Below are 26640 nucleotides of genomic sequence, written 5' to 3'. Positions count from 1 at the left end.
AGGGAAAGGGTCCCCACGAGGCTGTGACCAGCGCACCCTCCTCCCGCGTTCAGGCACAGAGTTCGAGTACACCGACTCGGAGAGCGAGGTCAAGGTGCGCAAGCGGTCGCCTGCGGGGCTGCTGCGGCCCAAGAAGGGGCTGGGGGAGCCGGGACCCTCCCTGGCCGCACCCACGCCTGGCGCCCGCGGTCCCGGCCCCAGCAGCCCGGACAAGGCCAAGCTGGCGGTGGAGAAGGGGCGCAAGGCCCGGAAGCTGCGGGGCCCCAAGGAGGCTGGCTTCGAGGCGGGGCCCGAGGCCAGCGACGACGACCTGTGGACACGGCGCCGCAGCGAGCGCATCTTCCTGCACGACGCCTCGGCTGCTGCACCTGCGCCCGCCAGCACCGCGCCCGCCACCAAGGCCAGCCGCTGCGCCAAGGGTGGCCCCCTGAGCCCGCGCAAGGACGCCGGGCGTGCAAAGGACAGGAAGGATCCCAGGAAGGTAGGGGCCGCGCGGGGAGGGGGGGCCGCAGAAGGGTCCCTAGGGTTCCGTTAGGGAGGGGCCCTCTCCCTCCCAGCCTAGGGAAGCAGCTTCACTGTTAACCACCTACTCGGCTCCAGGCCCGCCCGGAGCCCCTGCTAGGACTTAGCCCCAGCAGGAGCTGGGCACCTGTTCCTTTGTTTCTTAAGAGTCAAGTCTTGCTCTGTCACCAGGCTGGAGTGCAGTGGCCTGATCATGGCTCTCTGCAGCCTTCACCTCTTGGCCTTTAGCAGTCCTCCTGCCTCAGCCTCCCAAATAGCTGGATCTTCAGGCACATGTCGCTGCACCCGGCTAATTTATTTTTTGTAGAGATGGGATCTCGATATGTTTCCTGGGCTGATCTTGAACTCCTGACCTTTAGCGATTCTCCTGCCCCAACCTCCCAAAATGCTGAGATTACAAGCATGAGCCACCATGTTTGGCCACCCATTTCTCACAGAGGTCCTTATTCTCTCTTCTCCTGTCTCAGAAGACGACTTTAAAAAGTGAATAAAATACCTGGGACCCCAAAGGAAGACAGTGATAGTGACCACAGTTATCAAAATATTGAAAAGATCCTTCTGTGATATGGTACCTATATGTTCCTTTAGGGATGTATTTAATTAATAAACACATCTGCCAATGGGTCTAGTAAATACCGTACTTAAAATTGTATTATTTTATGTTTTAGAGACAGAGTCTCACTCTGTCACCCAGGCTGGAGCGCAGTGCTGTGATCATGACTCACTGCAACCTTGAACTCTTGGGCTCAAGCAGTCCTCCCACCTCAGCCTCCTGAGAAGCTGGGACTACAGGTGCATACCACCGTGCTCAGCTAATTTTTAAATTTTAAGTATAGACAAGGCCTTGCTGCATTGCCCAGGCTGGTCTCAAACTCTGTTCTCCTGCCTCAGCCTCTCAAAGTGTTGGGATTCCAGGCGTGAGCCACTGCACTCGGCTAGTACTGTACTTCTGAAGCAATGTAAGGGATGTTTTAAGGTCCCTGCAGTAACTACTGTGTGCTGCAAGACTCTGTGGTTTCCGTTGGTGGCAAAGTCACCGGCACTGCTGGTACTTTTGTGGTTTGTGGCCTCCACTCTCACCTGAAGGAAAACCCCATTTTTTTTTTAGAGGTTAAAATGTGAAAATGCAGGTGAGATTTTCTTTCCTACCCATTTACACATTTCCTAAATTCTCTCTATGAACACCCCAGATTAAGAAAACTTGCTTTTAGACAACTTTATGATAATTGGGCCTTTACCCTTTTTGCACTGGCCACTAGGAAGCTGATGGTCAGTTGCTTCCTCCTCCTCTTTGGATGCGTTCAGACTTAACAGCTAGGTTTTGATGGTATTCTGTCAAAATACCTCTCCACCCTGAGCCCTTGATATAGGAGGAACCCTCAAATAACAGTGACATTCTAGAGAAAATCACAAAAAAGATGGGAGTCACAATGATTTCCTGACAAAGGGGTAGTAGTGAGGAAGGGGCCAGTGTAAGCACCATCCGTAGGCACCTTGGATTTGTGCTCTTGTCTCCTCGTGGCAGAGGCCATCTCAGGTTTTTGAAGGCCTTGCAGGATAGGTGTCACAATTAGTAACAGTAATAATAACGATCCAGCCGGGCGCGGTGGCTCACACCTGTAATCCCAGCACTTTGGGAGGCCAAGGTGGGTGGATCACTTGAGGTCAGGAGTTTGAGACCAGCCTGGCCAACAAGACGAAATCCTGTCTCTACTAAAAAATACAAAAATTAGCCAGGCATGGTGGTGGGTGCCTGTAATCCCAGCTACTCAGGAGGCTGAGGCAGGAGAATCTCTTGAGCCCAGGATGCAGAGGTTGCAGTGAGCTGAGATTGTGCCACTGCACTCCAGCCTGGGCGACAGAGTAAGACTCTGTCTCCAAAAATAAAATAATAATGCTACCAAGTAGCACATAGTAGGCCCAGACATGTTCTAACCCCTTCACCTCTCACACTTAACGTACAGGACTGTGTGAAGTGAGTTCCTCCTATGAACCGCTCTCTATAGGTGGCTCACATATGGACAGGCACCAGACTGGCTGCGGTGGCTCACACCTGCAATCCCAGCACTTTGAGGTGGGAGGATCCCTTGAGGCCAGGAGTTTTGAGACTGGCCTGGGCAACATAGCAAGACCCTTCCTCTACCAAAAAAAAAAAAAAAAACAACAATTAGCTGGGAGTGGTGGTGGCCAGTGCCTATAGTCCCACTTACTCTGGAAGCTGGGGCAGGGGGATTGCTTGAGCCCAGGAGGTGAAGGCTGCAGTGAGCTATGATCGTACTGCCTCACTCCAGCCTGGGCAACAGAACCCACAACTCTGTCTCAAAGAAGAAGGCTGGGTACAGTGGCTCATGCCTGTAATCCTAGCACTTTGGGAGGCCAAGGTGGGCAGATCACCTGAGGTCAGGAGTTCAAGACCAGCCTGGCCAACATAGTGAAACTCCGTTTCTACTAAAAATAAAAAAATTAGCTGGGTGTGGTGGGGGGCGCCTACCACACATTAACAGTGTCTGTTCTTGGGATGCTGGGACGTGGGGTGATTTTCCTTGGGTGTCTGAGCCTCCATTTGTCAACAATGAATCCGTTCTGTTCCAGGTTCCTGCTACATTATCAAAAGGCAGACACTGGGTGAGCCTCTGGTATTACAGCTGGATGTAATAGCTGGGTATTCAGCTGTTCAGATGCCAGGAATTGGAAACCCTGGGCCTCTAACAGAAGGAACTCTTGGGAAAGGCCCAAAGAGGCAATGTATACAGCCCAGTGGTTAAGGAGCCAGAACTGAAGCTACGTCCCCAGTGTTCAAAACCCAACTCTATTGATCATTCACTGCTGTAACGTTGGACAGATAGCTATCCTTTTTTTTTTTTTTGAGACAGAGTCTCACTCTGTCTCTCAGGCTGAAGTGCAGTGGCACAAACTCGGCTCACTGCAACCTCCGCCTCCCAGGTTCAAGCAGTTCTCCTGCCTCAGCCTCCCGAGTAGCTGAGATTACAGGTGCCCACCACCATGCCCAGCTAATTTTTGTATTTTAGTAGAAACATGGTTTCACCATGTTGGTCAGGCTGATCTCGAACTCCTGACCTCAAATGATCTGCCCACCTCAGCCTCCCAAAGTGCTGGGATTACAGTTGTGGGCCACCGCGCCTGGCTGTATTCTGCTTTTCAGACTTAGTTCAGTCTGTGTTATGTCATGTGTACTGCCACATGGGATGGGCTTTTACTTTTATTTTCTATCTTTTTTTTTTTTTTAAAGACAGAATCTGTCCTACTGCCCAGACTGGAGTACAGTGGTGAGATCTTGGCTCGCTGAAACCTCTGCCTCCCAGGTTCAAGCGATTCTCTTGCCTCAGCCTCCCGAGTAGCTGGGATTATAGGCGTTCACCACCATGCTCAGCTCATTTTTGTATTTTTAGTAGATACAAGGTTTCGCCATGTTGGCCAGTCTCGTCTCGAGCTCCTGACCTCGGGTGATCGGCCCACCTCAGCTTCCCAAAGTGTTGCGATTATAGGCATGAGCCACCACACCCGGCCTTCTATCAATATTTTTATTGTATTTATTTATAAGAGACAGAGTCTTGCTCTGTTTCCCAGTCTGGAGTGCAGTGGTGATTGTAGCTCACCTCGAATTTCCAAGTTCGAGCAGTTTTCCTGCCTCAGTCTCCTCTGAGTAGGTGGGACCACAGGTGCACATCACCACACCTTGCTAATTTTTCTTTTAATAAGAGATGGTGGTCTCAGCTGGGCGCAATGGCTCATACCTGTAATCCCAGCCCTTTGGGAGGCCGAGGCGGGTGGATCACGAGGTCAGGAGTTCGAGACCAGCCTAGCCAATATGGTGAAACCCCGCCTCTACTAAAAAAATACAAAAAATTAGCTGGGTATGGTGGCGGTCACCTGTAGTCCTAGCTACTCGGGAGGCTGAGGCAGAAGAATCGCTTGAACCCAGGAGGCAGAGATTGCAGTGAGCTGAGATTGTGCCACTGCACTCCAGCCTGGGTGACAGAGCGAGACGCCATCTCAAAAAAAAAAAAAAAGAGCCTGGGGGAGGTGGTCTCACTGTGTTGCCCAGGCTGGTTTCAAACTCTTGGGCTCAAGTGATCCTCCTGCCTCCACCTCCCAAAGTGCTGGGATTACAGGTGTATACCACCACGTCCGACTAATTAAAAAAAAAATTATTTTCATGCAGATGGGATGGGGTCTCCTTATGTTGCCCAGGCTGGTCTCGAACTGCTGGGCTCAAGCAATCCTCCTGCCTTAGCCTCCCACGGTGCTGGGATTATAGGCATGAGCCACCACGCCTGGACATCAGTAGTTTTTTTGTTTGTTTTTTGAGACAGAGTCTCACTCTTGTGGCCCAGGCTGGAGTGCAGTGGTGCAACCTCAGCTCACTGCAACCTCTGCCTCCTGGGTTCAAGCAATTCTCTTGTCTCAGCCTCCCGAGTAGCTGGGATTACAGGCTCGTGCCCTCACGCCTAATTTTTGTATTTTTGGTAGAGATGGGGTTTCACCATGTTGGCTGGGCTGGTCTCGAACTCCTGGCCTCAAGTGATCTGCCTGCTTTGGCCTCCCAAAGTGCTGGGATTACAGGCGTGAGCCACTGCGCCTGGCTGTCAGTATTTTTAAATGCTTGAATGCCATCGCACTGCCTGCCTGTCTCCTGCCACTGACCCTGCTGGTGGTTGGTGGTTTGGGTGATGATGGTGTTTTGCTGTCATAATTACCAAAGCAGGCAGCGTCTCTGTTTTGCGTACAGAACTTCTATCACGTCGGAAGTTATTTTCTTATTTACTTTTTTTTTTTTTTTACAAAAAAGTAGGGGAAGGCTCCCAGCTGTGGGTTTTCTGATCAAAGGGAAAGAAACAGTTACTGGTTTTATCTGATTATAACAGTAATTTGGAAGATAAAGAAAAGAAAAATCCATTCAGGCCTTTTTTTTTCTGCTGTCATTTCCTTTTGTTCCCCCGTGGGTACAGCTGCAGGGACATATGTACCAGGAGCTGCAGCTATCTGCTTAATGACAGATCCCCGAGATAAGGGGACAGCGCCACTAACATTCCTTCAGCGCCTAAGATGCTTCTGATTCCAGAAGGATGACTTGCATTAAAGAGTTCAGCAGCAACAAGAAAATAAAACACACACACACACACACACACACACACACACACTGTACTTTTTCCCTAGAACATGCCATTTTTTGTTTCTTTTAATGCTCTTTGCTTTGACTTTCATTTTGGATATGGGCGCTGTGACTTCTGTTGTTGTCTTGGTAACATTTGACCATTATTATCTTTATTTATTACTTTTCTACCTCTCCTGGCCTTGGCCATTTGTTTTTGTTGTTGTTGTTGTTTGTTTGTTTGTTTTTTGACACAGAGTCTCGCTCTGTCGCCCAGGCTGGAGTGCAGTGGCACGATCTCGGCTCACTGCAACATCCGCCTCCCGGTTTAAGCAATTATCCTGCCTCAGCCTCCCGAGTAGCTGGGACTACAGGCACGTGTCACCATGCCCGGCTACTTTTTTATATTTTTAGTAGAGACGGGGTTTCACCGTGTTGGCCAGGATGGTCTCGATCTCCTGACCTCGTGATCTGCCCATCTCGGCCTCCCAAAGTGCTGGGATTACAGGCATGAGCCACCGCACCTGGCCTTGTTTTTTTTTTTTTCTTAATTTTATTTTATTTTTGAGACGGAGTTTTGCTTTTTTTTGCCCAGGCTGGAGTGCAATGGCGCGATCTCGGCTCTCTGCAACCTCCGCCCACCGGGTGCAAGCGATGCTTCTGCCTCAGCCACCTGAGTAGCTGAGATTACAGGCACCCGCCACCAAGCCCAGCTAATGGCCATTTGTTTTACACATGTCCCTTTTAGAAAGTGTAGATTTTTTAGCTGGGCATGGCGGTACATGTCTGTCGTCCAAGCTACTTGGGAGGCTGAGGCAGGAGGATTGCTTGAGCCCAGGAGGTTGAGGCTGTCAGTCGGCTGTCATTGCGCCATGGCACTCCAGCCTGGGCAACAGAGCGAGACCCTGTCTCAAAAACAACAACAAAACAGAGAGTGAAAAAACGGAGGCAGCCTACAGGCCCTTCTCATCGCGGGGGTGGTTAAAGTAAGTGCATTACAGTTTTTCCATACCTTGGCTCAATAGGCTGCGGTTAAAATGAAGCTCCTTTTATATGTATCAGTCATGTTTGGGGGGAAACGTTGCAAAGCAGGACTATTGGTAAATTCCCACTTTTTTTTAAATACTGTGTGTGTATGGTTGTGTCTGTGTAGCCTTCGTATTTACAGGGTTGTGTGTGCTTATGGAAACTTCTAGAAGGATACACCATGCTATTGCTAGTAGCTGACTCTGTGGAGTTGGTAGGAGGGTCACTGGAGAGGAACTTGCAACATATATACACTTCAGTGTTGTCTTTTTTTGGGCAGACGGGGCAACAAGTAATATGTACTAGTAATAAGATAATAAACACTAAAAACAGCCTGTAATCCCAGCACTTTGGGAGGCCGAGGCGGGTGGATCACAAGGTCAGGAGATCGAGACCATCCTGCTGAACACGGTGAAACCCCGTCTCTACTAAAAATACAAAAAAATAGCCGGGTGTGGTGGCGGGTGCCTGTAGTCCCAGCTACTCGGGAGGCTGAGGCAGGAGAATGGCAGGAACCCGGGAGGCGGAGCTTGCAGTGAGCCAAGATCGCGCCACTGCACTCCAACCTTGATGACAGAGCGAGATTCCGTCTCAAAAAAAAAAAACAAAAAAAACAAACCCAAAACCAAAAACACTTGCAGGGAGAGAGAGAAGGGGCGTTTTGTTCCTCCCGGGAGGGCACACTTGGGGTGGCACAGAACTTGGGAGTGAGTGAGTGAGAGGGACAGGGGTGCCGCCTGTGCTTTCCCTGCCGTTTGATGGCTCCTGTCTGCTGCTTCCTCCTCCAGAAGAAGAAAGGGAAAGAGGCCGGGCCAGGAGCTGGGCTGCCACCGCCCCGAGCTCCCACCTTGCCCTCTGAGGCCAGGGCTCCTCACACCAGCTCCCTGACCGCCGCCAAGAGGGGCAAGGCCAAGGCCAAAGGGAAGGAAGTGAAGAAGGAGGTGAGGCTCACTGTACCCTGGTGGGGGGCTGTGGGGGGCTCAGCTATGCTCCTGTGGTCAGGGCAGGGGGCTCCACCTGCTGCTCTGTGTTCACCTTCCCTGTAGCTGTGGCTCAGGTTGCAGGTGACGAGGGTGACGTGGCCGTCCCCATGCTCCAGGGATAAGGAGATACTGGGGACTCGGCTTCTGTCCTCAGGAAATGTCTGCTCTAGCGGGGGCGAGGGACACTGGAACAGAGACCAGGAGACCTGGGTGACAGGCCCCCAGCCCAGCACCAGGTCCTCACAGGGCCCTCAGGCTTGGGTGAATCTGTCCGAGTGGCAGATGATGGCATGCCCACTCCCCACACCTGCTAGCCCCTGCCTGAGTGGTTTTTCCTCAAGCCCATTGGGTGGAAATGCTGGAGATGCTGCTGAAGTTTCTCTTAAGAAGGGAACGGAGGCATCTGCCATAGTGATGAACAGAGGTATGGTAGTGAGTACTGAGCACTGAGTGCTGATACTGAGCAGAGTACTAAGTATTGAGCACTGAGTACTGAGCACTGGCCAGCTGGGTTTTGGGCCCATTTCACCCTCCCCCTGGCCTCTGGGGTGCCCCTAGCTGGGATCCACGCCATGCACATGACAGATTCCCCCTGCAGCCTGACTGTGGCTCCAGGTTTCCAGAGAGGGTCCCCAGCCCGGCAGGACCCCCGTTCAGATCCTAAGTCATTTGTCGGCCATGTTCTGTCCCCAGAACCGTGGCAAGGGGGGCGCCGTGAGCAAGCTGATGGAGAGCATGGCAGCCGAGGAGGACTTTGAACCCAACCAGGACTCGAGCTTCTCTGAGGACGAGCACCTGCCGCGTGGCGGGGCTGTGGAGCGGCCGCTGACCCCGGGTGAGTGGCCGTGATGCCACATGTCCCGGGAGGGGCTGCTGGAGCCTTCCCTGGGGGAGACAGATCTGAGCAAGGCATGAGACGGAAGGGCTGGGCTAGCTGGAGGCAGGGAACTGCAGGAGCAGAGATCCTGAGGCTGAGTTACCCGGGTCGATGAGAAGGCTGGACTGGCTGCAGCTTAGTCAACTGGAGATGGGGCAAGAGAGCCGCCTTGGGACCAGGGAGGAGGCAGGTCCTGCGGAGCTTGGGAAGGAGTTCTGTGTTGTCCCTAAGGAAAATGAGAAGCTCTCTGAGGTTAGATGTGGGGATGTGATATGGTGGGATTGGCTTTAAAATGAGCTGTCTGGGCCGAGCGTGGTGGCCCACGCCTGTAATCCCAGCACTTTAGGGGACCGAGTTGGGCAGATCACCTGAGGTCAGGAGTTCCAGACCAGCCTGGCCAACATGGTGAAACCCTGATTCTACTGAAAATACAAAAATTAGCTGGGTGTGGTGGTGGGTGCCTGTAATCCCAGCTATGCGAGAGGCTGGGGCGGGAGAATCACTTGAACCCAGGAGGCGGAGGTTGCGGTGAGCCAAGATCATGCCATTGCACTCCAGCGTGGGCAAAAAGAGTGAAACTGTGTCTCAAAAAAAAAAAATATAGCTGTCTGGTGCTGCACAGAGAATGAGTGGGGTCCCAGGGAAGGCAGGGAGTCCAGTTAGGAGGCTGTGCTGTCCAGGCGAGAGTGGGTTGTAGCCTGGGGCTGCCGTGGGGGCAGCAGGGAAGGAGGCGGGGCAGGGTGCGCACATTAGGAGGGAGAGTGGATGGGAGTTGGGGTCAGGGGTGCAGGCAGAGGAGAGGGGAAGGGAAGGGTGAGGACAGGTGTGGGGGTGGGCGGAGGCCCTGGCCCTGAGACCCGGGCCAGGGAGGGTCATGTGCTGGGCTTTGATGACTCTATCGGGAAGTCATGCCCAGGCTCGGACCCAGGGGTCTGTAGCCCAGAGGCGAGATCGTGGGTATGGATCGGGGAGCGAGTGAGAAGGAGTCGGCTGCCCCAAGGCTGCATTGGTCAGCGGCCGCTATGTGACAACCAGATGCCGCCTTTGTGCGTCTCAGGGGCGTGTAGGGCTGCTGGGTGGCCGTGCAGACCCCCAGTGGCCTTGCTCCTGCGGTGATGGGCTGGCCAGGGGTCAGCTGCTCCAGGTCTGTGGTCCTCTCTGCGTGTGTTGTTTATCCTGCCAGACCCGTGGCTTAAGAGGAAAAGTTGGATCTAAGAGCTCTCTCGACGCCTAGGCTCAGCATTGGGTCCCGGCCCCTTCTGAGAGCCACATGGCCAAGCCCAACGTCAAGGCGTGGGAAGCCGACTCTGCCTGTGACGAGGCCACATGAGGGCTCTGTGCAGGCACGGGCGGGGATACTGCGGTCCCCACCATCCCTCTCCCAGCGAGCCATCTGGGTAATGGGAATGTCGGGGACAGACCAGGCGAAAGGTCCCACTGAGAAGGAAGGGCAGGCCCAGGTGTCTCGTCAGGGGCAGGCAGAGGGAGGGAGCAGAGGGTTGGGGCAATGAGAGGTGACCGCCGTCGGGAAGTTTGCCCCTGGGCATTCATTTCCACCAGAAAGAAAAAGTGGATGGAAAGTCTCAGAGGTAGGTGGGGTGTGGCCACATGCACCTGTAATCCCAGTGCTTTGGGAGGCCGAGGTGGGAGGATCACTTGAGACCAGGAGTTCGAGGTCAGTTGGGCAACTTAATGGACCCTGTCTCTACAAAAAATAATTAGCCAGGCATGGTGGTGTGCACCTATAGTCCTAGCTACTCAGAAGGCTAAGGTGGGAGGATGGCTTGAACCCAGGAGTTCGAGGCTACAGTGAGCTATGATCTTGCCACTGCACTCTAGGCTGGATGACAGAGCAAGACCTTGTCTCTGACAAGATGATGATGATGATGATGATGATGATGATTGAGACGGAATCTCACTCTCTGTCATCCAGGCTGGAGTGCAGTGGCATGATCTCAGCTCACTGCAGCCTCTGCCTCCCAGGTTCAAGCAATTCTCTTGCCTCAGCCTCCCAAGTAGCTGGGACTACAGGCGTGCACTGCCACACCTGGCTAATATTTGTGTTTTTAGTAGAGACAGCGTTTCACCATGTTGGCTAGAATGGTCTTGATCTCCTGACCTCGTGATCTGCCCGCCTCAGCCTCCCAAAGTGCTGGGATTACAGGCATGAGCCACTGCGCCTGGCCTGAAAAAATTATTAAAAAAAAGAAAGAGGCCGGGCACGGTGGCTCACACCGGTAATCCCAGTACTTGGGAGGCTGAGGCGGGTGGATCACCCAAGGTCAGGGGCTCGGGACCAGCCTGGCCAACATGGTGGAACCCCATCTCTACTAAAAATACAAAAATTAGCCAGGCGTGGTGGCAGGCGCCTGTAATTCCAGCTACTTGGGAGGCTGAGGCAGGAGAATCGCTTGAACCTGGGAGGCAGAGGCTGCAGTGAGCCGAGATCATGCCATTGCACTCCAGCCTGGGCAACAAGATTGAAACTCCATCTCAAAAATAAATAAATAAATAAATAAATAAATAAATAAATAAATAAATAAATAAAGTCCTAGAAGTTTGGCTGTAGGCAGCAGTAAGAGGGGGCAGATGTCATGATGGAGGATCGTCGCTGTGAGTGTCCGGTGATGGCTGGCACCCAGAGCTTCATGCCAGGCCCAGAGGCTGCTGGTCTTGAGGTGGGAAGAGGCAGCACGTGCAGGCTTTCATCTCTGGGTTCACACCTGCCTGGGGTCTTTGCAGACATCTGGGGCCAGGCAGGAGACGGGGCTGGGAGGAGAAGGGCTGGCCATGGCACCCTGTGCGTGCCCACTGGTACACACAGGTCTGCACGGGTACACACACAGGCAGACGAAGAAGTGCACACGTCTCAGCCCCACAGGCCCACCCGGCACCAGGGCCTCCATTCCAAGGGGATGACTTGGGGGTGACGGGAGGAGGGAGAGGTGTCGCAGACGCTCCTGGCTCCAGCCTTGCCTCACAATCCAACCCCTGCAGCCCCTCGCTCCTGCATCATCGACAAGGACGAGCTGAAGGACGGCCTGCGTGTGCTCATCCCCATGGATGACAAGCTGCTGTACGCCGGGCACGTGCAGACCGTGCACTCGCCAGACATGTGAGTGGGGTGGGAGGTCCAGCGCAGAGCCCCGTATCCCGGCCGCCTCTGTGCCTGGCTGCTTCTCCTTTCTGGGCTGTGGTTTCCCCTGATGGCACAGGGCAGGGGCATGAGTGGGCTCAGAGCTGACGGGGAGGCCCTGGGCACTTTGAGGGAGTACTGGGTGAACTCTCCCAGGGGCTGGGCGCGGCTGCTCCATGGCAGGACCCGCAGCAGGAAAGGGGGAGAGAGCGTGCTGGCCTCTCTCAGGATCTGGACTGCGCCAGTCTTGCGTGCTCTGCAACCCCTAGTCCTACAGATGAGGAAAATGAACCCAGAAAAGGGGGAGAATTCCTAAATTCAGCAAGTCAGCAAACCTCTGAGTCCTGGTGTCACCTCCCAGTGGTCTAGGAGGCAGTGCTGGTGCTGGTGGGGTTGAGGCCCTCTGGGGAGGTCTCGGCCTCTGCCACCTCACGCCTGGTTTGCTCCTACAGATACCGCGTGGTGGTAGAGGGTGAGCGTGGGAACCGGCCCCACATCTACTGTCTGGAGCAGTTGCTGCAAGAAGCGGTGAGAGGGGGAGGGGCAGGGCCTCGGGTGGCTCGGGGTGGGCTGGGTGTCCAAGGCCATGGCCATAACTGTGTCCACACCTTGCACTCATCCCATGCCCTTCTAGATCATCGATGTGAGGCCAGCCTCCACTCGCTTCTTGCCACAAGGGACCAGGATTGCAGCCTACTGGAGCCAGCAGTACCGCTGTCTGTACCCAGGCACCGTGGTCCGAGGTGAGACGCCTCCTCCCCAGCTCTCCCCTGCCGCCTAACATCTCAGTATGGACTTGTTTGGCTACTAAAACCCAACTCTAACTGGCTTAAGAATAAAGACTTGTGGGCTCACATAACTGAAAACTGTATGGCCTTCAGGCATGGTTGGATCCAGACACCATTTAAACGATGTCATCAGGACTCCAGCTCTGAGTATCTGTCAGCAGTGCTGTCATCTGTGCTGGCTTCACACTAGCTCCTTGGAGACTGTATTTTACCATCTTAAGAAATCTTATCATTGGAGGATTTCTCAGTCCTGGTTTTCCCATGCAAGTTCTAGTGTGAACTGACTTGGGCCACATGGTTTTCATTGATCCTACTGCTGTGAGTCTGATCGACCGGGCCTGGGTCAGATTCTCATCCCTGGGACTAAGGAGTGAGGTCACCTCCCTTTTATTCGTGGGCTGAGAAAGATGGGAGGGTGGCTTCCCCTGCAAAGCGGACGTGTTGTTAGAATAAGAGAGAATGAGGCTGGGTGTGGTGGCTCATGCCTGTAATCCCAGCACTTTGGGAGGCCAAGCTAGGTGGATCACTTGAGGTCAGGAGTTCAAGACCAGCTTGGCCAACGTGGTAAAACCCCGTCTGTACTAAAAATACAAAAATTAGCCGGGTGTGGTGGCAGGTGCCTGTAATCCCAGCTACTTGGGAGGCTGAGGCAGGAGAATCACTCAAACCTGGGAAGTGGAGGTTGCAGTGAGCCAAGATTGCACCACTGCACTCCAGCCTGGGTGACAGAGTGAGACTACGTCTCAAAAAAAGAAAAAAGAATGGAGGCTGGATGGAGAAAAACAACAGGTACCCTAGGTACCCTGTTATAGATGTGGATATCAGACAGGCAAGAAAGACAGTCAAATGGTCCAACCCTTAGCTCTTGCAAAAGCAGTGTATCCTAGAGAGGGGGTATGGATGTGGATTAGACATTCCCCGCCTGTGCAAAAAAAAAGCCCACTCACATGCCAAATACAGTCCACTGCTTGGCCTACCATCCATTCATACCCAGAAGATGGAAGCCCATGCCAGCTCAGCAAAACAACAGATGACTGGTCCAGCCTGAGTAGAGGATCTCAGGTCAGGAAGACTTAGTTTTTTCCATCGTATTAGTCACTCATTTATCATCCAAATTCTGAAAGTGCTGTTAGTAAGGTAGAAGTTGGCCTTAGATTCGGATTTCCTGGCACACTCTGTCCCCCTGTACTGGGAGGTGCTGGCTGTGTTCTAGGCCTGCCTTATGGGTATCATTCTGGATTCTTGGGCCTTCCCTGTCCCTCATCCTGGGAACCGCTTTTGTTGCGTTGCATGTTTTTCTCTTTTTTGGTTCAGTTCCTTGTTTTAAGCAGTGGATCTTTCAGTAGCTTTCTGAGGAAGAGTCTGGGAGTTAAATTTCTCACATCCTTGTGAGTTTGTAATCTCTTTATTCTACCCTTATTTTTAGAGATAGTTGAGCTGGGTACCTTTATTCTTTAGAGATAGTTGAGCTGGGTATAAATTCGCGACTGGAAATAGTTCCTCTCACCATTTCAAAGACATTTTTCTATTTTTATCTTGCTTCCCATGTTGCTGAAGACATTCAACATTGTGATTCCAAAATCATTGCAGGAGACCTGCTTTTATATCTTTGGAAACTTTTAGGATCTTCTCATTATCCCTAGATCTGGAATTCCGTGTGTGTGTGTGTGTGTTCTCATCATGCTGGGTATCTGCAGTGGGAGGCTTTGATTTTGAAGCAAATTTCCTTGATTCCTGGAAGCTCTACTTGTAGCACAACTTGGATAAGTTCTCTTGTGAATTTCATGTTTTCCCTGGAACTTGGGCTAGTCCTGTGGCCCCGGGTGTGTGCGTCGTTTTTTCTGTTAATCTTTTCTTATTTTGTTCAACTTACGGAGAGATTTTCTCTACTTTTATCTTCTAACCCCTTCTGTTTTCTTGAATTTTAAAATTTTCTGCTGTCATTTAAAAAAATTCTTCACCAGCTGCGGTGGCTGACGTCTGTAATCCCAGCAATTTGGGAGCCTGATGCAGGTAGATCACTTGAACCCAGGAGTTTGAAACCAGCCTGGGCAACATAGCAAGACCCTGTCTCTACAAAAAGATACAAAAATTAGCCAGGCTTGGGCCAGGTGTGGTGGCTCACACCTGTAATCTCAACACTTTGGGAGGCCAAGGTGGGCAGATCACCTGAGGTCAGGAGTTTGAGACCAGCCTGGGCAGCATGGTGAAACCCCGTCTCTACTAAAAATACAAAAATAAGCTGGGCGTGGTGGCGGGTGCCTGTAATCCCAGCTACTCGGGAGGCTGAGGCAGGAAGGAATCACCTGAACCCGGGAAGTAGAGGTTGCAGTGAGCTGAGATCACACTGCTGCACTCTAGCCTGGGTAACAGAGAGACTCTGTCTCAAAAAAAAAAAAAAATTATCCAGGCTTGGTGGTGTGCACCTGTTGTCCTAGCTACTTGGGAGGCCGAAGTGGGAGGATCACCTGAGCCTGGGTGGTCAAGGCTGCAGTGAGCTATGATTGCGCCATTGCACTCCAGCCTGGGTGACAGAATGACACCCTGTCTCAAAAAAAAAAAAAAAAAAAAAAAAAAAAAAAAATCCTTAAGAGTTCTTTCTTATTCTCTGAATATTCCTTAAATTTTTTTTTTGTTTGTTTTATCAACACATTTCTTTTTAAACCTTCTCAGAGGATTGTTTTTCATTTTAACTTTCTGTATTTTTTTTGAGACAGAGTCTTGCTCTGTCACCCAGGCCAGAGTGTGGTGGAGTGATCTCAGCTCACTGCAACCTCCACCTCCTGGGTTCAAATGATTCTCCTGCCTCAGCCTCTGGAGTAGCTGGGATTACAGGCCTGCACCACCATGCCCAGCTAATTTTTTGTATTTTTAGTAGAGACAGGATTTCACCATGTTGGGCCGACTGGCCTCGAACTCCTGGCCTCAGGTGATCTGCCTGCCTCTCTCGGCCTCCCAAAGTGCTGGGATTACAGGCGTGAGCCACTGCGCCTGGCCTCATTTTAGCTTTCTGCAGCTCCCTCTCTCTTCCCAGTCCCCCCTCCTTCTGTTTGCTGGTGCTGTGCTCTTCCTCTGGTTATAACTCCTTAGGCATCTGGGGACCCTGAATGAAGGGAACATTATCAAGCCGATGGGAACTCTGTGCACTCATGAGTCTTTGTCATAGCGGGTGGGTAGGAAGGTTTTGTTAGGGGGCTGCCCAGATTCTGCAAGACTCACATCCTTGGGGATATAGTCCCAGCATCTGGTGTTTGGGAAGAGGGCTGGGCTATCACGCTTTGGGGTCCTGTCCAGCCTCCTCCCTGCGCTCAGTGTCCTTCAGTCTGGAGCCTCTCTCTAGGGTGAACCTCCCAGCTCCTGCCAGCTGGGCCACCCTCAGCCTGTTCAGTGTTGAGGTTTCCCTCAGCCCTGCCTCCGGAGGTGCTTGGGGCCTCTCGGGCCCGAGCCTTGGCAGGATTCTCTTGGGAAAACCACCTCCTCCTCGTGGGTATCACCTCCTCCTAGGAGATCAAAGCCCGCTCTTGCACGTTCATCCCGGCATCTCTGCGGAAATGCCACCGTCTCCCACTGCTGCCCTCCCCTTTCCCATTCTTAGTGTCCTTCAGGGTTGACACCCGTGTCCCTCCTTTGCTGTAGTTGCAGGAGGGTCTTGGGTGTGAGCGGGCACAGGTGCATGTGCTCAGCTGTCTTGTGTCACCCAAAGTCAGCTAGAAATGGGAGACCCAGGCCAGGGACAGTGGCTCCCGCCTGTAATCCCAGAACTTTGGGAGGCTGAGGTGGGTGGATCACCTGAGGTCGGGAGTTCGAGACCAGCCTGACCAACATGGAGAAACCCCATCTCTACTAAAAATACAAAATTAGCCGGGCGTGGTGGCGCATGTCTGTAATCCCAGCTACTTGGGAGGCCGAGGCAGGGGAATCACTTGAACCCGGGAGGCGGAGGTTGCAGTGAGTCAGTCGAGATCGCGCCATTGCACTCCAGCCTGGGCAACAAGAGCGAAACTCTGTCTCAAAAAAAAAAAAAAAAAAAAAAGGGAGACCCAGTTCTCCTGCCTGGATGGCCTGGCTCTAACACCCACATTCTGAGCCACTGTATACCCTCCACCCATGTCCCCACTGCTGTACCATAGAGACCAGGGCTGCAGAGGGGCCGGTTTCTGCCGTCCCCACCCTCGTGCCTCACTAGGGAGCTGGAGGTCCGAGGGCCTCCCCTGAGCCTCCCGTCCTCCCACAGGATTACTGGACCTGGAGGACGATGGGGACTTGATCACCGTGGAGTTTGACGACGGAGACACGGGCAGGATCCCCCTCTCACACATCCGCCTCCTGCCCCCTGACTATAAGATCCAGTGTAAGTGACGAGCTCATGACACCTGGTCTCCTGCCAGGGGCCGCCCACCCAGGCTTTTGCCCTCTAAGCCCGGCTCTGGGCTCTGTCTGAAGTCATTTGGAGCCACGGGTGATGGAAGTAGCAGAACCCATGGGTGGGCTCCCGTGACATCCCAGGGCTCCCAGGTCCTGGGTCCATGAGGACAGCACAAGCCCAGTGGCGCAGGCTATGGGAAGCTGATCAAAAATTGTTAATGGCTGGGTGCAGTGGCTCACGCCTGTAATCCCAGCACTTTGGGAGGCCAAGGTGGGCGGATCATGAGGTCAGAGATCCTGACCATCCCGGCCAATATGGTGAAACCCTGTCTCTATTAAAAATACAAAAATTAGCCAGGCGTGGTGACACGTGCCTGTAGTCCCAGCTACTCGGGAGGCTGAGGCAGGAGGATCCCTTGAACCTGAGAGGCGGAGGTTCCAGTGAGCCGCTGCACTCCTGCCTGGCGATAGAGTGAGACTCTGTCTCAAAAAAAAAAAAAAAAAAACACAACAACAAAAGTCAGCATCTTTATCCACCTGTCCCAGTTCCACAAATGCTTTTGTTTTACTTCATTCATTCGGGAGTCTCTGGCTGCTCCCTGCAGACGGGGTTTCCCCTGCTGGACCTCACAGCCTGTCGTGGGAGCCCACCCGGGGTCAGCCACCTGGTGTCGGTTGCTTCCGCCCCCATCCCCGTTCCCCGGGACAGACCAGGGTCTTGGAAGCTCCAAGCTGGGGAGCCCAGGCCTGATGAGCCACTCTGTCCTCTGCCCCACAGGTGCTGAGCCGTCCCCGGCCCTCCTGGTGCCGAGTGCCAAGCGCCGCAGCCGGAAGACCAGCAAAGACACCGGGGAGGGCAAAGACGGTGGCACGGCTGGGTCGGAGGAGCCAGGAGCCAAGGCCCGTGGGCGTGGGCGGAAACCCAGTGCCAAGGCCAAGGGTGGTAGGTTGGCCTGGGCCCCAGGGCAGGGGCGGTGGGTGGAACTTCTTCGTGCATCCAAACTCAGGGCTTAGGAACCTGCTCAAGTGCCTGCCTGCTGTCTGTAAGAACTCTGAGCCGGGTGCGGTGCCTCACACCTGTAATCCCAGCACTTTGGGAGGCCAAGGCGAGCAGATCGCCTGATGTCAGGAGTTCGAGACCAGTCTGGCCAACGTGGTGAAACCCCGTCTCTACTAAAAATACAAAAATTAGCCGGGCATGGTGGTGAGTGCCTGTAATCCCAACTACGTGGGAGGCTGAGGCAGGAGAATCGCTTGAACCTGGGAGCTGGAGGTTGCAGTGAGCCAAGATCGTGCCATTACACTCCGGCCTGGGCGACAAGAGCGAAACTCTATCTCAAAAAAAAAAAAAAAAAAAAAAGAGAACTCTGCACCTGCACCGCAGGGCCATTCTGACCAGGTGACAGATGAGGAAACTGAGGCTGAGGGAGGCAGGTTGGTTTGTCAGAGGCAGAGCTGAGCTGCAGCTGGCCTGTGTTTCTTTCCAGAATCCAGAGAAAATGCTTCGTGCAGGCTGAAAGCAGAGGCTACTGGAGGACCCGCTTTGGGGCCAACACAACTTAAGGTTGTTATAGGGGAACCGCCGAAGGAGGCCTAAGAAGGCTGCAGCCAGGTTCCGCTCAAGAAGTAGCAGGGCCAGGATTGAAACCAGGCCTTTCTGCTGGGCACAGTGGTCCACACCTATTCTCAGCACTCTAGGAGGCCCAGGCAAAGGGATCGCTTGAGCCCAGGAGTTTAAGACCAGCCTGGGCAACAGAGCAAAACTGTATCTCTACCAAAAAAAAAAAATAATAATACAAAAAATTCCCCAGGCATAGTGGCGCATGCCTGTGGCCTCAGGTTACTTGGGAGACTGAGGCTGGAGGCTCACATGAGCCCAGGGAGGTTAGGGCTGCAATGAGCCCTGATCATGCCACTGCACTCCAGCTTGGGTGACTGAGACCCCATCTCAAAAAAAACAAAAGAACAAAACTCACAGAAGCAGGCCTTTCTGATGAAAGCCACAGCTCATCTCTGCCAGGAAGCCCCCACCCCAGCCTCTCATCTGTTTTGTTTTGCAGACAGAGCCGCTACCCTGGAGGAGGGGAACCCAACAGACGAGGTCCCCAGTACCCCCTTAGCCCTGGAGCCGAGCAGCACCCCAGGTTCCAAGAAGAGCCCCCCAGAGCCTGTGGACAAGCGAGCCAAGGCCCCCAAGGCGCGCCCGGCACTGCCGCAGCCCAGTCCCACACCACCCGCCTTCACCAGCTGCCCAGCACCCGAGCCATTTGTGGAGCTGCCAGCTCCTGCCACGACCCTGGCCCCAGCACCCCTCATCACCATGCCTGCCACACGCCCCAAGCCCAAGAAGTCGCGGGCAGCCGAGGAGTCGGGTGCGAAGGGCCCTCGGAGGCCGGGGGAGGAGGCCGAGCTGCTTGTCAAACTGGACCACGAGGGTGTCACGTCACCCAAAAGCAAGAAGGCTAAAGAGGCCCTGCTGCTCCGGGAGGACCCGGGGGCAGGGGGCTGGCAGGAGCCCAAGAGCCTCCTGAGCCTGGGCAGCTATCCCCCAGCGACCGGCAGCAGCGAGCCCAAGGCACCCTGGCCCAAGGCCACCGACGGGGACCTCGCCCAGGAGCCCGGGCCGGGGCTCACGTTCGAGGACTCTGGGAACCCCAAGAGCCCGGACAAGGCCCAGGCTGAGCAGGACGGGGCGGAAGAGTCCGAGAGCAGCAGCAGCAGCAGTAGCGGCAGCAGTAGCAGCAGCAGCAGCAGCGGCTCCGAGACAGAAGGGGAGGAGGAAGGCGACAAGAACGGGGACGGGGGCTGTGGCGCCGGGGGCCGTAACTGCAGCGCCGCCAGTTCCAGGGCGGCCTCACCGGCCTCCTCCTCCTCCTCCTCCTCATCCTCATCCTCCTCCTCTTCCTCCTCATCCTCTTCCTCCTCCTCCTCCTCTTCCTCCTCCTCCTCCTCTTCCTCTTCGTCTTCCTCCTCTTCCTCGTCCTCCTCCTCCTCGTCGTCCTCCTCCTCCTCCTCTTCCTCTTCCTCTTCCTCCACCACAGACGAGGACTCTTCCTGCAGCTCGGACGATGAGGCAGCCCCCGCCCCCACGGCTGGCCCTTCTGCGCAGCCAGCGCTCCCCACCAAGGCCACCAAGCAGGCCGGCAAGGCGCGGCCCTCGGCCCACTCCCCAGGCAAGAAGGCGCCTGCGCCCCAGCCCCAGGCGCCTCCTCCGCAGCCCACACAGCCTCTGCAGCCCAAGGCTCAGGCCGGGGCCAAGAGCCGACCCAAGAAGAGAGAGGGCGTCCACCTCCCTACCACCAAGGAGCTGGCCAAGCGGCAGCGCCTGCCGTCCGTGGAGAACCGGCCCAAGATCGCCGCCTTCCTGCCAGCCCGGCAGCTCTGGAAGTGGTTCGGCAAGCCCACCCAGGTGTGCAAGATCGCGCCCGGGCGCGGCCAAGGGGCCCGGGGCCTTGTCTCTCTCTGCTGGGCCCACGGCTTCACGCCGTGTCTCCGCGTCTGGTAATCTCCCAGAACCCCAGGGTGGAGGGCTGGCGTCCCACTTTATGGATGGGTACGCTGAGTCTCAGAGTGTCCTCAGGCACCTGTGTCTGTCGGACTCCGATGCCTGAGTCCTTCAGAGCAGAGCGGTCCTGCCCTCTAGTCCCGGGACGCAGAGTCACCCTCATGTGGAGCCCAGATGAAGGAAAGGTGCAAACATCAGCACAGACCCACAGGCGTCAGCGCCACGTGGAAGGGGCTTTCCAGGCCTCTGGGATTTTTTCCTTTTTCTTTTTTTGAGACTGAGTCTCTTTCTGTTGCCCAGGCTGGAGTGTGGTGGTGTGATCTTGGCTTACTGCACCCTCTGCCTCCCGGGTTCAAGCAATTCTTCCGCGACAGCCTCCCAAGTAACTGGGGTTACAGGCGCACGCCACCACGCTTGACTAATTTTTGTATTTTTAGTAGAGATGGGGTTTCTCCATGTGGGCCGGGATGATCTCAGACTTTCCTAGCCTCAAGTGATCTGCTTGCCTCGGACTCCCAAAGTGCTGGGATTACAGGTGTGAGCCGCCGCACCTGGCCTTTTCTTTTCTTTTACTTTTCTTTTCTTTTTTTTTTTTTAGAGACAGGATCTTGCTCTGTCACCCAGGCTGGAGTGTAGCGGCGCCATCATAGCTCACTGCAGCTTTGAACTCCTGGGCCCAAGAAATTTTCCCGCCTCAGCCTCCTGAATAGCTGGGACTACAGACGTGTGTGCCACCATGCTGCCCGGCTGATTTTTAAATATTTTTGTAGAGACAGGGTCCCGCTATGTTGCCTGGGTTGGTCTTGAACCCGTAGGCTCAAATGATCCTCCCGCCTCGGCCTCCCAGAGTGCTGGGATTCCAGGTGCTGGGCCTGACAGCCTGTTGTGTGTGGCATTTGAGTGTTCCCAGCCATGCCTCAGGCTCCTGGCCACTAGTGTGGCAGTCCCAGAAGGCACCTCCTTCCCGGGTTTGCCAGCAAAAGTCCAGGGTTGAATCTCCTTGGCCTGGCCTGGATCCTGTGTCCACCCCTGAGTGAATCAATACGGCCTGGAAGACAAAGTCCTGGCTGGCCAGGTCGGGGTCCCGTGTCTCCTGCCTGCAGCAGTGGGTTAGCTGTTCAGAAGGAGCCCTTCCAGCCTACCTGTGGCTGTCTACACACACGCACACACACTTGCACACAGTGCACTCAAAAATAGGCACATGCACACATGCACGCAGACATACACGTGAATGCAGGCATGTACATGAACTGTGTAAACATGAACATGCACACACATGCACACAAATACACTACACACACAAATACACTACACCCACACAAATGCACACTTGCACACGTACACAAATGTAGGCACATGCGTGCACATGCATCCATGCACATGTGCACCCACATGAGTACACGTGCATACGTGCAAACACATGAACATGTGCACATACACGAACACACGTGTACACATGTAGGCACATACATGCGTGCACATGCATCCATGCATGAACACATGCACAAAGGCACAGATGAACATGTGCACACACAGGCACATACACATGGCAGGACCCAGTGTGAGAAGTGAGGGTGGTTCAGACAGGCTGGCAGGGAGCCCCCAACGTGCCGTAGGTGTGGGGCAGGAGCACCTGCATGTTCCAGTAGGGGTCAGTGGTGTCTCAGGCAGCATTTCCAAAGCTGCTCTAGAATGGAGTTTCAAGTCTCTCTTGCCTGGGTGCAGTGGCTTAAGTCTGTAATCCCAGCACTTTGGGAGGCCCAGGCAGGAGGATCACTTGAGGTCAGGAGTTCGAGACCAGCCTGCCAACATGGTGAAACCCCGTCTCTACTAAAAATACACACATAAAAATTAGCCAGGCGTGGTGGTGCACGCCTGTAATCCCATCTACTTGGGAGGCTGAGGCAGGAGAACTGCTTGAACCTGGGAGGCAGAGGCTACAGTGAGCCAAGATCGTGCCACTGCACTCCAGCCTGGGCGATAGAGTGAGACTTCATCTCAAAAAGAATAATAATAATAATAACAATTTTTAAAAGGTAAAAAAGTCCAGGCGTGGTAGCTCACGCCTGTAATCCCAGCTCTTTGGGTGGCTTATGTGGGAGGATCACTTGAGGCCAAAAGTTCGAGACCATCTTGGGCAACATAGTGAGACCCCCATCTCTACAAAAATAAAAAGCCGTGCATTCCTGTAGTCCCATCAACTCAGGTGGCCGAGGGAGGAGGCTGGCTTGAGCCCAGGAGATTGAGGCTGCAGTGAGCTATGATAGTACCACTGCATTCCGGCCTGGGTGACAGAGCAAGACCCTTTCTCTGAAAAAAGAATTTTCAAAAGAAAAATAAGGCCAGGTGCAGTGGCTGACACTGCAATCCTAGTGCTTTGGGAGGCAAAGGTGGGAGGGTGGTTTGAGGCCAAAAGTCTGAGACCATCCCGGGCAACATAGTGAGACCTTGTTCTCTACAAAAATAATCAAAATTAGCTGGGTGTGGTGTGCGCCTGTATTCTCAGCTCCTCAGAGGCTGAGGTGGGAGAGGATTTCTTGAGTCTAGGAGTTCGTGGCTGCAGTGAGTCATGATGGCGCCACTGCGCTCCAGCCTGGGCAACAGAGGGAGACCCTGTCTCAAAAAATAAAAAGTCTCACAGCGGCAGAATCCTTAGATTAGGGGAAGCGCCTCTTGGAGACCCAGCATGTCAAAGAGATGGAAGAGGGGCTTCCCCAGTTGGAGCGAGACAAGGGGCTTCCTCCTCTCCCCAGAGTTGGATAGGGGTTGACTTAGAGGCTGAGGGCCCGGAGTCCCAAGTGCAGAGTCTGACAGGCAGCGGGCTCCTCAGGGCTGGGCCAGGGCCTGTGCCGTGACACACGTGTCCTTGCAGCGGCGTGGCATGAAGGGCAAGGCCCGCAAGCTCTTCTACAAGGCCATCGTGCGCGGCAAGGAGATGATCCGTATTGGGGACTGTGCCGTGTTCCTCTCTGCCGGCCGCCCCAACCTGCCCTACATCGGCCGCATCCAGAGCATGTGGGAGTCGTGGGGCAACAACATGGTGGTCCGTGTCAAGTGGTTCTACCACCCTGAGGAGACCAGCCCGGGCAAGCAGTTCCACCAGGGCCAGGTGAGCCTGCGGCCTGGCTGTGGCACCCCCAGCTGGGCCCCCCAGTCCTAGGCGGTGTAGGGCAGACCTGAGGGCGAGGCGTTCTGGGTGCTGGAGCATCAGCAGCCCTGCCCAGTGGGTCAGCCCTGTCCTGGGGCCTGGGGTCAGGTGCAGTGGCCCCCGGGCTCACCCAAGTCCCTCCTCTCTCCCCCACACAGCACTGGGACCAGAAGTCCAGCCGCAGCCTCCCGGCGGCCCTTCGGGTCTCCAGCCAGAGGAAGGACTTCATGGAGGTAGGTGGTGGTGGTGGTGGTGATGGGCGGGTTGGGGATGGCTGCCTCCTTCCGGGCAGCTCAGACAGGGCCCAGCTCAGCATCTGCTGCTCTGTCCCCCATGGTCTCCCTCAGCCTCTGACCTCCTGTCCCTGCCACTCTCAGTGCCTCGCTCCTGTTTTCTGTCTCTCCCGGTCTCTGCGTCTGTCTCTGTCTCTGGGTCTCTATTCTCCCAGTGTCTGTCTCTGAGTCTCTGGCCATTCTTGCCCTCTGACTCTCTCTGGGTCTCTCCCAACCTCTATCTTTCAGTCTCTGGGTCTCTCTGGGTCTCTCTGGATCTGGGTCTCTGTCTCTCTGCGTCTTTGGATCTCTCGGTCTGTCTGTCCTTGTCTTCTGTCTCTCATTTGCTCTCCATCTCTCCGTCTCTGTCTCTCTTTTGTTGGTCTGTCTCTTAGCCTCTGTCTCTGACTTAGTCTCTGTCTCAGTCTCTGGGGCTCCCTCTGCTTCTGTCTCTGTCCCTGGGGCTCCCTGGGCCTCCCTTGGCCTCTGTGTCCCCCACCTGCCATCCTGATGTCCCCGCGTGCCCGCAGCGCGCGCTATACCAGTCCTCGCATGTGGACGAAAATGACGTGCAGACGGTGTCGCACAAGTGCCTGGTGGTGGGCCTGGAGCAGTATGAGCAGATGCTGAAGACCAAGAAGTACCAGGACAGCGAGGGCTTGTACTACCTTGCGGGCACCTACGAGCCCACCACGGGCATGATCTTCTCCACGGACGGCGTGCCCGTGCTCTGCTGAGCCCGCCGGGCCCCGCGGGCCACCGGCCACCCGTGCCCCGAGGGCCGCCAGGGACCCCTCTCCATCACTGCCATGGCGCGGAGACCACGTGCGTTGTGTGCATGCGAGCGTTCCTGCAGGCGTGTGCATGGGGCCAGGTGTGCACGTGGACGCCCGGGTGAGCGTGTGTGTGCATGTGTGTGCCTGTGTGCATGCACGTGTGTGCACGCATGTGCACATGCCTCCAGTCCCACCTTCCAACCCCTCAGTGCCCCCAGGACAGGGGCCCCTCTTAGCTATCAGGGTATGGCCCTGCCGTCCCCCTCAGGGCAGCCTCGGCTGAGACCGGCCCTTCCTGCCCAGCACGTTGCAAGCACTTGGCCAGGCCGGCCCTCCAGGCTGCTGCTGCGTGGGGGCCCGGGTGCCCGGGTGCCCCCAGGCCCATGCAGACTGGGGATTCGGTGGGGAGGGGCGCTTCTAAGGAACCAAACTGACGCTCACTCTGGGCTTCCCGGGTACCCTTAGCACGGAGCCCACCCCGAGGCCTCCCACCGTGCATGGGACGGGGCGGCCCGATGCCAGCCGGCCTACCTGACTGTGCCAGGGGCCCTGCCCCCACCCTCTCAGGATGGCCTAGACTTGGGGAACAGAGCCGGGTGGGGTTGCAGCCTGGAGTATCAAAGGCACCAGGTGGAGAGGGCCTGGCACAGGCCCACCCTGGTCCAAACCCTCACACTACAGAAAACCCCAATGGTGCTGAAACCCTCGCCCGGCCACGCCCGGCCCCTCCCCACCCAGGAGGGAGGTGGCACTTCTTAACCTGTACAGTTTTATTGTACCAAGAGACTCGCCCTGCCCCTGTATCATAAGCCTTTAAATGGAGTCAACTTTTTAATTATATATAAAGATAAATATATATAAATATATATAAATATAAACTTTTTAAAACTGTGAAAAATAGCTATGAAATTATAAAAAAAAAAAACACATTCTGACGTGCAGAATATTATTTTTTATTTCCTGTTAGATTGTAGTGTCTAGCACCGGCTTCACCGGCCTCCCGGTCCCCAGCACACCCCCCCCCCCCGCCCACCCCGCCAAGTGTACTGTACTCGCCCCCCAGGATAGAGAAGTGTTAGGGAGAGAAGAGGGAGAGGCAGGAGCCGGCCCGAGCCCAGGGTCCCTGCTTGGGCCCCAGAAAGCACTTAACCAGGCCCCAAGCCTTCCAGGGAAACCAAGGAAGGCCTCGACCAGACAATCTTGAGGGAAGGAAAAGCCAGACTTTGGGTTTGTTTTTTGGGGGAATTATTGTTTTTTTTTTTTTTAATGTTTCTTTTGGAATTTTGTTGGCAAATTCTGTGTGATCTTTTTTCATAAAAAAAAAAAAAAAAGATTTAATTGGAAAAATAAAATTGTCTGGAGTGGTTTATTTCGGGGCTGGAGTAGGGGTGGTGTCTGGGGGGGGCATTCTGCCATATCAGGGCACCAAGAAGCAGGATTCGACTGGAAGTTGGGTGCCACCCGTGCAGGGGCAGTGACCACATGCAGCCATCTAAATGAGCTAATTGGCCAGGCACGGTGGCTCACACCTGTAATCCCAGCACTTTAGGAGGCCGAGGCAGGAGGATCACTTCAGGCCAGGAGTTCGAGACCAGCCTGAGCAATGTGGTGAAACCCCGTCTCTACTAAAAATACAAAAATTAGCCGGGTGTGGTGGCGCACACCTGTAATCCCAGCTACTCAGGAGGCTGAGGTGGGAGAATCACTGGGACCTGGCAGGTGGAGGTTGCAGTGAGTTAAGATTGCACCACTGCACTCTGGCCTGGGGGTGACAGAGATTATCTCAAAAAAAAAAAAAAATTGAACAAATTTACATGAGAAAAAATTAAAAGTTAAGTTGGCTGGGCGTGGTGGCTCACGCCCGTAATCCCAGCACTTTGGGAGGCCAAGGCAGGCAGATCACTTGAGGTCAGCAGTTCGAGACCAGCCTGGCCAATATGGTGAAACCCCATCTCTACTAAAAATAAAAAAAAATTAGCCGGGTGTGGTGGAGCGTGCCTATAATCCCAGCTACTTGGGAGGCGGAGGCAGAAGAATCGCTTGAACCCACAGCAGAGGTTACAGTGAGCTGAGATCGTGCCACTGCCCTCCAGCCGGGGTGACAGAATGAGATTCCATCTCAAAAAAAA

General features: G+C 54.6%; 1 protein-coding gene across 8 annotated transcripts in view; it reads left to right on the top strand.

Annotated features, from left to right (window-relative positions):
- Positions 1–25409, top strand: part of TNRC18 (trinucleotide repeat containing 18) — a 116400-nt gene extending 90991 nt beyond the window's left edge. For all 8 annotated transcript variants that reach the window (XM_054545647.2, XM_063725901.1, XM_054545645.2 and 5 more), the window contains 12 exons: positions 54–481; positions 7450–7602; positions 8338–8479; positions 11519–11636; positions 12110–12185; positions 12292–12400; positions 16680–16796; positions 17589–17753; positions 18871–20219; positions 23188–23424; positions 23622–23696; positions 24266–25409. In XM_054545647.2, the coding sequence (XP_054401622.1) occupies positions 54–481; positions 7450–7602; positions 8338–8479; positions 11519–11636; positions 12110–12185; positions 12292–12400; positions 16680–16796; positions 17589–17753; positions 18871–20219; positions 23188–23424; positions 23622–23696; positions 24266–24472 (3176 nt within the window). In that variant the 3' untranslated portion in view covers positions 24473–25409. The remainder of the gene's footprint in view (positions 1–53; positions 482–7449; positions 7603–8337; positions 8480–11518; positions 11637–12109; positions 12186–12291; positions 12401–16679; positions 16797–17588; positions 17754–18870; positions 20220–23187; positions 23425–23621; positions 23697–24265) is intronic.
- Positions 25410–26640: the final 1231 nt, after the last annotated feature.

The sequence above is a fragment of the Pongo abelii genome, chromosome 6, assembly GCF_028885655.2.
Source record: "Pongo abelii isolate AG06213 chromosome 6, NHGRI_mPonAbe1-v2.0_pri, whole genome shotgun sequence".
In the NCBI taxonomy this organism is placed as follows: Eukaryota; Metazoa; Chordata; class Mammalia; order Primates; family Hominidae; genus Pongo; species Pongo abelii.
This window is presented reverse-complemented; position numbering and strand designations above follow the sequence as displayed.